Raw genomic sequence first — 11116 nt, forward strand, 5'->3', positions numbered from 1 at the left:
CAGTGATACTTGCTTTACAAGACGTATACAATACAACACAAAGGTAACAGGCATTACTATGTCTGAGTTTTCCTACCTTGTTCTTTTTACCATCAACTTCAAACACAGATATTGCTCCCTTTCTGTAAACTTCATCTCCTGGAGGATGCTTCCACACACACTTTGCCTGAGAAAACACAATAAAAAAACACATCAGTATTATTCGAATAACTGTGACCAGATATGATAAATATATAAACATGAAGGGTAGAATGCAGCATCTATAGGCATGATATGTATACAGGATATGATATGTATCTTTAAATCAACTGTTTTTGGCTTTAATAATTATAAACAATCGTACAGCTGGTCAGACATCCGACTGTTCTCACGTCACAACAAAGAGAATGTTGTTCTTACCATGTGCCGCCTGAGGATGGTCTGGCTCTTCATGTACTTGAGGCAGAACTCGCAGACGTAGAGGCGACCCAGACGTGCGTACTCCTCAGGATAGGGTGAGTGGTACCAGGTGTCCAGCTCATAGCGGCCAAACAGGATGGTTTTGATCATGTTGCTGCCCTCTGTGATCTGACCCTGGATACGCAGCTTCTCCTGTCCGACGGTAGACGAGAAGGAAAACAGTGTAATTACTGATCTTAGAGTCAACTCTGCGTGTGCATTTAGATTTTTTTCCCTCGATGACAGATTTTTTCTGTTTCAAATTTACAAAGCAAAAAATTATATTTCTTATACATTAGTTGATATTAATTACACATTTTATTGCAGGAGCAATACTGATAGAAAACTGTCCATTACCAGGTCTTCAGATGCACGTGCCTGAGCTTTTCTGAAAAGTTCCAGATCATATTCACTGGTGATGTTCTCCAGCAGAGGTTCTCTGGTGTTGCCGTGTGTCTGCCGATGCTCCTGTGGGTCAGGAGGTGGTATAGAGGTGAGAGAACATACCAGCAACAGTATGTGATGCAAAACAGATAATAGTAAATTGTATAGTTGAAGCAAATGTACAACTGCAGTGAATGCCAGTGATGTACCATGTGCTTTTCTTTCTGCTCCTTCTGCAGCGCAGAGTTTCGCCCCTTCCTGATCTCGGCCACCTGCTCTTTGTATTTGCTCTGTTTCGATGTTGGTGTCTGAAAAGCAAGAGAGAAATGTGAGCTGGCCAATGACATCTAACACTGGGTGGATGAGAAAAGCTGTAGTGTACCAGGCCCTGATCAGACAGTGTGTGTTTTGTAGATATTAAAACGCAGGGAACACTGTGTTGCCTTTATTGTTGAAGCCTTCACTGCGGTGCAGGGTTGCTTTTTTTGCTGTTGCTAGGCAACCACTGAATCTGTGATTTTATTGTGCAGTAAACTCACAGATCTGTACATTTTTAAATATACACATTGCAGGTTGAGGACATTTGCTCTGGATCTGACGGTGAGAGACACAGACAAAGGGAGAAAAAAGAAAAAATCCTGTTGGAGTGCTAATTTGCCTCCAAGCCTGTTATCTGTTCAAATCATGGTAACTGCAGTTGGTCAGGTCATATTGCTCCAAGTACGTACAACAGCCACCACTAGTCTCTCCTGCACGATTGATGTTTCCAAGGGAAAACCTGCCTCTCAATTCATTGGATTGGACAATGAGGGATAACACATGTATTAGCACATGTGTTTTTCTGCTCCATGTTGAACTTGTTTCATCCTGAGGGATTCAGAGCCTTCCTGCAAAAACATCAGGCGTTCCAAGCCCCTAAAATGCATAAGCATTACACAGAATGCTAATTGCCTGGTAAAGAAGCATCTCACTGAAACACTGCAGACTGTCGGATCAGGGCTTATGTAAAATATGTAAGATTCCTGATAAAAGTAAACATAACTGATGTCACGCATATCTTTAAAAAAAGGAACTACCTGGTGACGAGTTGCATGGCGCGAGTGGTTTTCTTCCTGCGCTTTCACCTCCTCTTCTTGTTTCTCACGACTGACAGCTTTCACCTGAAATGACGAGGCAAGTGGGATTAGTTTGCGTAAAAAAAGGGAAAACTTATCTGCTGCCAGTTTCCTTACTTCTCCTTGAAAAGGGAAACGCTGCAAATGGCATAGTGTAAGATAGATGTATTAATATCACGTATCATATACTAACGTGATTCTATTGTGAAAGGATAACTGAAAGACAAATAACGTATTTCAAGATAATCACCTTGCATTCATCAGCAGAAAGATTGTGGTAAAGAGGACAACCTGATACAGCAAAATGGCGTTCATGTTTCCCTGTGAGGTGACCTGAGCAAACAGAAAAAAGGATGTTATAATATTGTGATAAAGGGGGATCTCCCAGAATACAATTCAAAATCAATACAATTTGTATAATGGCAGAAATTTTACCAAGTGAGTTACACCCCGGCGTAGGGCATTTCATGTTAAAGTTGTAGGTCTCGTGACAGCGGCGGCGCTTGGGTCGATGGGAGAGGTCTTTATCGGAGTCCCTGTTGGCTTGGTCTTTGGCCTGGCTCTCGTCGTGAGATGCATTGGGGCTGGAGATGTCCAGCTCAGATTCAGAGGACGGGGCATTTCCTGTGGGCGTCAATGGCGGAGATTCGTCATGGTCCGCAGCTCGTTTCAAGTCTGGAGCATCTGAAGCAAACAATCGCCACGTTTAAGAAACAGCTAAGATGAAGGAAGAAGATTGTGATTTATATTACATGAACAAGATATGTTAGCCCACCCTGAGAGCTTTGGCTAAGACGTGTGGAGGCTCTGGTGAGACGCTGTCTCTTGGGCATGTTTCCATCACTTTCTGAACTGTTGGTCTGCTCTCTTTCAGCAGAGGAGTCAGAGTCTTCAGTTCCATCTGAACCACTCCCAGGCATGTGTCTCTGTCAGAGGGGGGATATGAAATGAGAGTCATCCTACACTGATTCCTAATAATCAATGAGCAACAACATTAAAGCTGATGTAGATCTCACATGATAACACTGGGGTCTGTCACACAAATCAACGAGGATCAACGAGATTAGCTTAATTATAGCTGTTGATTATGCTCTTACAAAATCAGGTACACAAAAGCTTTTTCCACTGTTGTTCTCGAGCCATCTCATATCATGAAACACCACAGATATCTGACAGCTGCTTGATGTTAGCTATGTGTGTTGCGAGGTTAAGCTAAACTCAGCCGCGGCTAATGTTAACAAACATGTCCCTACAGTTAGCATTTGCTACTTTTGAAACAGCAACTGATGCTAGGTTCATCGGGTAATGCTACACTTCCAACAGATCAGTAGCTAGCATGGTCAGCACCTCAACAACCGGTTATTATCATCGTTAACGTAGCCGGTAGCATTAGCCCCGTTGTCCCATACGGCTAATGGGCTGTGGCACCAAACTGCCCTGACAAAACTGTGAATTTCAGGTGCAGTGCATTTTAACGAGAGTTTCTATCGGTGTTATTAATATTTTAATCATATAGGAGCAATTATTGGGGTGTTGTGCTCCGTTCGGCAAATGCAGCGCCAACAAAGCTTCGTTTTAATCCAATAATATACATGTTACATTTTGAGATTTGGTTGAGCTGCTTGTTACCGCCCAGCTGAAATTATTCATAAATTGTCAACAAAACGAAAGTATTTGAATATGACTGGTATCTATGACCAAACTCGTTCTGTGTGCACGACTAACGTTACCAACACCAGGCGTTCAGCGTGTTAAATTGTCGGATTATTGAATGGAATATGGCGGAACCCTCTCCCTGGACATCGGCGCTAACTCAGCTAACGTCTCCCTCCTCAGCGACCTACATTTGTTCTTACCTGTCGTCTGCGCGGCATTTTAACCTCGATGATCGCTAATCCCGGTGAACCTGAAGAAGAGAACGTGATAAATCTCCCAGCACTAAAGTTAAAAAAAAGGAAAGGAAACTAATTATTGATTTTTCATCTTTTTAGGGACAAGTTTGTGTGTACACAGCGTTGCCAGGATGTGATCGCGCCACATCCTTCACAGGCGGAGCAGAGAATTGTACTTCCGGTGTGAAAGGAGCTTCCAGAGCAGCAGGGGGCGATACTGTGCTGCTAGACGAGATTTGCATGGTGCTTCGTTTATATATTGTATTTATACTTGCAAAAATACACCACAGCAAATTTACTTGTATGTGTAAATAAAACCCTATTCTGTTTCTGATCAAAACTATTATCTTGTGTTTTGTCCCACTTCCCCTAATATCCCAAGTTAATTCACCTGAAGTGACATATGTTTGCACTGTGTAGTTTTACTGTGTTATATATTATATATATAAGTCCAGTGCTGCTTGATTATGACACCTCCATGTCAGCTGATTCACATAACTCCAATATAATGTGTCTCCGGATTTCTTTGGTATTATTAATTGCATTTTCCCAAAAATGACACCAAAATGTTGTATTAACTGTTACATGTATTGGTTTATTAGTGTAGTCAAAATAATACATAAGCTGAGCTCTTTATTTAGATTGTTTAATACATTTTTATTTATTTATTTTTATTACGTCAATGTCTCCAAATGCTCTTTCTTCATTCCCAAACCTCTCATTTGTTGCCATGTCCTTTTTGGTTCACTGTCTCCCTGCCCCCCTAGTCCCCTTCACGCTGTTAAGCCCCCTTGCAGTCGGGGGTGGCTGAGGTATTCGAGACCCCAGAAAATGCATCTGTTTTCTCGAGAGTTCCACTGACAGACCATAAAGGGCAGAGCAAGTCAGGCCAGCAGCTGATACCAAATGCTCTATAAATAGCTGGCAGGGCCTGGTCACTGCATCAGAGCGCACAGCCCGAACAAACTTTTACAGACAAAGGAGCAAGAAAGTAGTTTCTGTTTTAGTTTTGTGTAAGAATTAGAATGAACAAGCCCAAAATTGTCAGACCAGAGGAGAGGTAAGTACTGCCAGTCTCCTCTCTTTACTAACTACTCTTTATTAATCGTGAACAAAACATGCTTCTCTTTACAAGTCTTTTTGTTTATGAGGACTGCTAAAGGAAACTAACACAAATGGCCATATAACATATTCACAAGTTTTACTTTTCTGTGTGTTAACAGCCAGCCAGCGCATGTGCTGTGGTTTGACAGAAAGAAATATGTCACCCTCAACTTCAGGGTGCAAAAACCTAAAGACGTCCAGGTCGATATCCAGCCAGACAAACTGATTTTGTGGTGAGTTATTTGTTTTTTTATTTCTTCTTCTGTGTGATACTTATTGTAGCAGGGTTTTCTGAAAACCTTTTTAAAATCTATTTCTTCAAGGGTGTGAAATGATAAAATGATGCAAATTGTGTCCACGTTGTGCTGAATTGTTAACCTGAACACCCTGTCCTGTCTTTACAAACAGCTGCAAAAATGACACTGATGATGTGATATACAATGAGCTGCACTTCTACGACAAAATCCAAATCTATGTAATCGTCTCATTTTTAGGCATGATGCAATATACTCAATATTATATGCTGAAATATACATTCATTGTGATGTTGAATATAGACTTACCATGCTTCCAAATATTTGCCACTTGAAAGGATTCCAGAGAAAGAGTCTATGACCGCACCATCAACTTCTTGCTTAGGAAGGTGAAGCCTGATTATGCATGGCCGCGTCTCCAGAAGGATGATGCCAAGGTAAGTTTTACTTTGCCCCAAATTTACTTTTGAAAAATCCCATGATCTCAGCAGAGTTTGAAGTATTGACGGGTGTGTGAGAGTAAAAGCTATGACGTACTGTGCTCCTCTGTCAGCCTCTCCAGGCTAAATAAATGGAAGTGTGTATTCTTGCCTTGTTCTTTGCAGCCCAGTTGGATTTCTGTGGACTTTGATAACTGGAGGGACTGGGAGAATGAGGAAGATGATGGGAAGGAAGAGTACGACAGATACATGGACGTAAGCGACGTGATAAGATCATTCTGATAATGTTAAAGAGCTAGCATGCACAATATTCATGTTATTTTTCTGTGTGTCATTGATGTTGTTTTTTTCAGATGATCCAGGACATGGCTACAACTAATAAAGGAGAGACGCCAGACATGGGAGATCTTAGTGATGTAAGTACAGAGCTCTCATAGACCAGGAACTTATTTCTAAAAAAGTTCCAACAGACTCAGGGTTAAAACTATAATCTATGAAGCCATGCTGAACATATATTCATTCCAAGTTATATTTTTATGCTGTGATGTAAACCGGAAAAAGTCATAAAGTATCACTTTAAATGATGATATTGATCGAGTTCTTCTCTTCTCCTCCACAGTCTGACTGAGACTCACTGTCACTCCCCTGGGTTTGCTGAAGCTTGTAATATTTGTTGATGATGTGATTCCCCCAAAATACTGTTTTTACACAATGTGACGTTTTGTATGAGATAATTTATTGTTTTTGTCCACTGTACACTGACGATTCACTGTCACTTTGAATAAAATACTTTATATCAACTGTTATCTGGTGTTTGGGTGCTTGTTATCTTTCATGTTGAAGGGAAGCAAATAAAGAGCTTGATACTGGAGCGTGAAGATGAGAAACACAAAGAGGTAAAGCAATTTTTAAAACTAAATAGCTTCAATGAAAATGCATCTGCATAATCATGTATGTGAAAATATATTTTTAATTGACAAGCTTTCAGTCAGAGACTTTCTTTCATGCAGTGTGGTGCAGCTTTTTTTTTTTCATCTTTCACCTTCGGCAACACAGCCAAGCCTGATACTGGATGAGTGATCAAAAAAATATTTTAAATACAGATGATATGTATTTTTAGATCTCAGTTGGGAATGTGCAGGGACATTTTCAACCACTATTTTGGATGGAGATGTTTGGATGCACCCCAAGTTTTACGTTAGCCTATGTACAGTTGTTTTTTGTACACATTTATTATTTAATAATGTTTATAAGAAACGTGTATTGTTTGATATTTGACATTTCTTATATTGGTATAAAAAAAATTTTTAAACTATTTATTTAAACTATTCTTATTTATGTATTTATTTAATTGTTTTATTCTATTCAGGAAGAAAAATAACAGGTTAAACCTTAAACCTTAAAAAAAGAAAAAGGACCCTCTAACTCGATGTTACTAAGTTTGGACCTTGTTTGTAGCCGTACCCCCCTGACAGCTGATCGCTCATATTTGTACAGACTCGTGCTGCTGCAGTTTTACTCAGAAACTTTTCACTATGGCTTTTCAGTGTCAACGGGACTGTTACCTGCAGGAGGTGAGAGACTGTGGATCAGAGAGAAATCATTTCATTACAAAACATCAGGCGGTAGTTGTGTGCAGACGGGGTTAGCATGGTGGCTAATAACAGCCAGCTAACGCCGAAGCTAACTGAAATGCGGTGAAACCATAGATTTATGAAAGTGGACGCTTCTGTTATGCTACTAAACATATATACAGAATAGAAACAGCTGGATTGCCTGTAATGAGGCCGTCTAAATGTCATGGCTGATACACTGCAAACACCAGAGAGTCAAGTGTATGTACATGTTATGACTGCTTGATCTAGATAAAGCAGCGATAGACATACTTGTATATAAACAGGGCAACAAGGCTGCACAGTCACCTTTTGTCACAACACTCTTCCCAGAAAGAGGAAGGTTTTCATTGCATTTCTTATTTTCCCTGTAGTTTGTCACCTCCGTCGTTTCCTGCTGTCCCGCTGAGTTAAAGCAAGAAGTCAGTGGAAAGAAAGAAACTGTCAAGGGGTTCAACGTCAAGCTCCAAGACACCGTCTTGTTTCCTGAGGGAGGTGGACAAGTATGCTTCTAATATTTTTTTAATATCAATCATCTTTTCAAACTTATATGTTGACCCTTTTGGATATGCCTTGTCATCAACACCTAAAGTTATACAGTGTAGTATTACAGAAATGTTTCACAGTATGTTGTTTCTTCCTTCAGCCAGACGACCACGGACTGATCGGAGATGTCCCAGTCTTGAGGGTGACGAGGCAGGGACCAGAAGCCGTACACTTTGTGACTTCCCCCCTGGAGGTGAGCCAGGAGGTGCATGTGAAGGTGGACTGGGAGAGAAGGTTTGACCACATGCAGCAACACTCAGGTAAGAATCAATACAAAAGAGATTGTGACTGATCATATATTGTTTTAAGATACACGTCTTCTTCTTTCCTTCTCTTAGGTCAACATTTGATCACAGCATTGGCAGATTCGATGTTCGGATATAAGACCACATCTTGGTAACCACTGCACAGATTCTTTTCACTGTACATGTTAAAGACTTGTGAGTTTATTTGTCTCCTTTGGCTGTTTTCTCTTCAGGGAACTGGGGCGTCAGAGAAGCACCATTGAGCTAGACACTCCCTGTGTGAAGCCTGCGCAGCTCCAGGCTCTGGAGGAAGTTGTGAATGAGAAGATCAGAGCTCATGTTCCTGTCACTGTTCAGCTGCTCTCTATAGACGACCCTGCTGTAGAAAAGGTATGTATATTGCACTTATTTAGATTTGCTTATTCTGTTTCAACACTGTATCTATGAGAAGTATGATTTTACATGAAAATGTTGTGTGATGGGTTTGAACAAGGTGAGGAGTCGCGGGCTGCCAGAGGACCATGCCGGTCCGATTCGGATCATTGATATCGAGGGTGTCGATGCCAACATGTGCTGTGGGACGCACGTGTCTAACCTCAGTCACCTACAGGTAAAACATTACACACAGGCCAATACACAAACACAATGTTTGGATGGGGTGCTGTTTGCTACTATGTTGATATGTCGCTTTCTCAATCATCAGTTATTGCTCCTTCATTAATTTTTTTCACTTCCTATGTATCTCTCCTTTTTTCTCTGCTCTGTCTTATAATCTCAGGTTTACCTCATTGACTGTGCAATTCAGTGGCTCATGTGCAATCTGTTTAACTGTATATATTCTGTTTACAATGTCTTTATTATTTCCATTCTGTTTGTATTTTTTGTACTTCTTTGCAATTATATAGCAGTTATTATACTCATTGTTACTTTTAAGGATATTTCTATTTTGACCATCCTCTTTGCTCTTTGAAACTGCAAATTTGCCTGTTGTTGTACTGATAAAGGGTTTTCTTATCTTAAAAGCTTCCCAGTATTTAATCATGCAAAATGTAATTTTAAATGTAAGCAGTGATACACCACAGTTGGTAAATGGTCAGAACTAAAATGTCAGTTTAATACATTACTCAGTGATGGGAATAAAACTTGATTGAAAAAATGATTTTAGTAATCAAAACCTTATCTGTACTTTAGGTAATCAAGTTACTGGGAACTGAGAAAGGAAAGAAAAACAAAACCAACCTGATCTTCCTGGTAGGAAACAGAGTTTTGAAGTACGCTGAGAAAAGCTACAGCACAGAGCGCTCGCTGGTGTCTCTTCTGAAGTACGTGTAAAGGATAAATATCATCAGTATATAATCAAGCTGATACAGGAAGTTTAAAATGGAAAAAAATTATTTTGTCACTCTTCAACAGGACTGGACCTGATGAGCATGTTGAGGCAGTCGACAAGTTGCAGAAATCTGGAAAGCTGCTACAGAAAGTAAGAGAATCTTCATTAATGTTCCTTTACTGCTCATACTGATTCATGATTGATAACATAAAGACAATTATGTGGTATTGATGTTGTTGTAATTCCTGGTAATTGCCAGAAGAGGTCATTAACTTTTACAGGTTCCTTTAAATGACAAACACTGTATCATACGGCAGATCAACTCTAACCATCACGGCTTTTGCAGACGAACCTGTCCCTGCTTCGAGACATGGCCATCCTCATTGCACAGAATTTTAAAAACACCCCAGAGAGAGGAAACTTCTTCACCTTGCACAAGTAAGAAATTCATAAGGGCTGTTTTGTATGTATAGCAGAATACACCGGCCTCATACAACCACAGAGAAAATGTTTGTTTTTCTTTCTATAGGAAAGAGGGTGACAATGAGTTCATGAATATAATTGCCAATGAACTAAATACTGAGGTAAGATCATAACCCATCCTTTGTTGTTGGTATTTTTTTACATTCCCCAATGAAATATGTTTCATTGAAGCTTGTTTTTGTCTGCTTGTAGGAAACCTTGGTTTTCCTCACTGTTGGAGAAGAAAAGGGACCTGGTTTGTTTCTGCTGGCTGGACCCAGTGGACAAGTGACTGAGATGGGGCCGCGGTAAGAGACACCAACCAGTATTTATTTAGCTTCTACTGCCACAAATGATGTAGGTTGGTGCTGTATCGCTGCTTTTAGACATGTACTGAAGTACAGATGTTCTCCTGAAATTTCCAAGACATTTTCCAGAGGGGCTTTGTGACAACACAAATGTCCGACTCAGTTGCTCCTGACATTTTCCAGAACCTCTCCTAGGAGCCCCTCTGGTAAAATGTCAAAAAAATGTGTGAGCCCATGTGAGAATACAACAGAAAAATGTCAAAATTGACCACAAGCGAGTGGGTGTGTTGATGACATTTCCAGGCGTGTCGTGCACGCGCCTGAATGTTCTGTAACGAGTCTGACTGTCACTCTCCTGCTGCATTCTTCATATGTGAAATGCAAACTCTGGAAAAGGTCCAGACCCATTTTTCCAAGAGATCATGTCTGAAAACCGTGCACAATTCTCTGTGTTCTCCAGGGTGTTGGAGATGCTCCAAGGGAAGGGGGCGGGCAAGAATGGACGTTTCCAGGGTAAAGCCAACAGTCTGTCTCGGAGAGGAGAGGTGGAGGCTTTCCTGCAGCAACACTGCAAACATCACACATCAGAGGAAGAATAAAGCCGACAGTACCCCAATACAAATGTTATAGTTTAGGTGATTGTCCTAAATATTCATATTTTGCGCTAAACGCTAAAGGATGGGTATGAGATTAATCGTCCATGTGAAAATGTATATAACTGGGACTTTGGTATAAAACGTGCTGTACATATCTGAACGTTTAATGTCATTTGCTTTTCATATTCATTTAAAAGCTCATCCGTTTAATTAAAAGTCTTATCAGAGAAAATACCATTTGAGCTTTTTTTTTTCTCACCCCAATCAGGTTAACAATTACAAGTGGGAGCTGGATTTCCTTAACTGCCTGGCTCAAGAGCATCTCAATCTTGAATTTAAAGATAATGTAAAATCTCCAATGAAGGGTTTCAGAGTTCTGCGGCTCACCC

The 11116-nt window shown here is 40.4% G+C and overlaps 2 protein-coding genes across 8 annotated transcripts in view; one reads left to right on the forward strand and one right to left on the reverse strand.

The window, feature by feature from the left end:
* The window catches only part of kat7b (K(lysine) acetyltransferase 7b), a 45745-nt gene extending 41744 nt beyond the window's left edge, over nucleotides 1–4001 (reverse strand). For 2 of the 6 annotated variants that reach the window (XM_069517587.1, XM_069517589.1), the window contains exons 1-9: nucleotides 3794–3999; nucleotides 2713–2863; nucleotides 2373–2621; nucleotides 2188–2270; nucleotides 1899–1982; nucleotides 1032–1130; nucleotides 796–906; nucleotides 400–591; nucleotides 77–166 (exon numbers count right to left, since the gene is read on the reverse strand). In XM_069517587.1, the coding sequence (XP_069373688.1) occupies nucleotides 77–166; nucleotides 400–591; nucleotides 796–906; nucleotides 1032–1130; nucleotides 1899–1982; nucleotides 2188–2270; nucleotides 2373–2621; nucleotides 2713–2863; nucleotides 3794–3811 (1077 nt within the window). In that variant the 5' untranslated portion in view covers nucleotides 3812–3999. Of the gene's footprint in view, nucleotides 1–76; nucleotides 167–399; nucleotides 592–795; nucleotides 907–1031; nucleotides 1131–1898; nucleotides 1983–2187; nucleotides 2271–2372; nucleotides 2622–2712; nucleotides 2864–3793 lie in introns of all 6 variants that reach the window. The other 4 variants (XM_069517585.1, XM_069517584.1, XM_069517588.1 and 1 more) reach the window with 4 other exon arrangements.
* Nucleotides 4002–4689: 688 nt separating this feature from the next.
* Nucleotides 4690–10961, forward strand: LOC109626899 (alanyl-tRNA editing protein Aarsd1). Of its 2 annotated transcripts, XM_069517510.1 has the most exons (17): nucleotides 4691–4889; nucleotides 5053–5166; nucleotides 5342–5408; nucleotides 5526–5624; nucleotides 5793–5882; nucleotides 5981–6043; nucleotides 7615–7743; nucleotides 7887–8046; nucleotides 8125–8182; nucleotides 8265–8421; nucleotides 8525–8641; nucleotides 9223–9353; nucleotides 9445–9511; nucleotides 9708–9799; nucleotides 9891–9945; nucleotides 10037–10131; nucleotides 10592–10961. In XM_069517510.1, exons 1-17 carry the CDS (start codon nucleotides 4855–4857, stop codon nucleotides 10728–10730), a joined length of 1668 nt encoding a protein of 555 aa, XP_069373611.1. In that variant the 5' UTR covers nucleotides 4691–4854; the 3' UTR covers nucleotides 10731–10961. The 2 variants fall into 2 exon arrangements, with proteins under 2 accessions (XP_019938685.1, XP_069373611.1); XM_020083126.2 differs by lacking the exons at nucleotides 7615–7743; nucleotides 7887–8046; nucleotides 8125–8182; ... (6 more) ...; nucleotides 10037–10131; nucleotides 10592–10961 and adding an exon at nucleotides 6247–6433 and having other exon boundaries at nucleotides 4690–4889.
* Nucleotides 10962–11116: the final 155 nt, after the last annotated feature.

The sequence above is a fragment of the Paralichthys olivaceus genome, chromosome 21 (assembly GCF_024713975.1).
Source record: "Paralichthys olivaceus isolate ysfri-2021 chromosome 21, ASM2471397v2, whole genome shotgun sequence".
Taxonomy (NCBI): Eukaryota; Metazoa; Chordata; class Actinopteri; order Pleuronectiformes; family Paralichthyidae; genus Paralichthys; species Paralichthys olivaceus.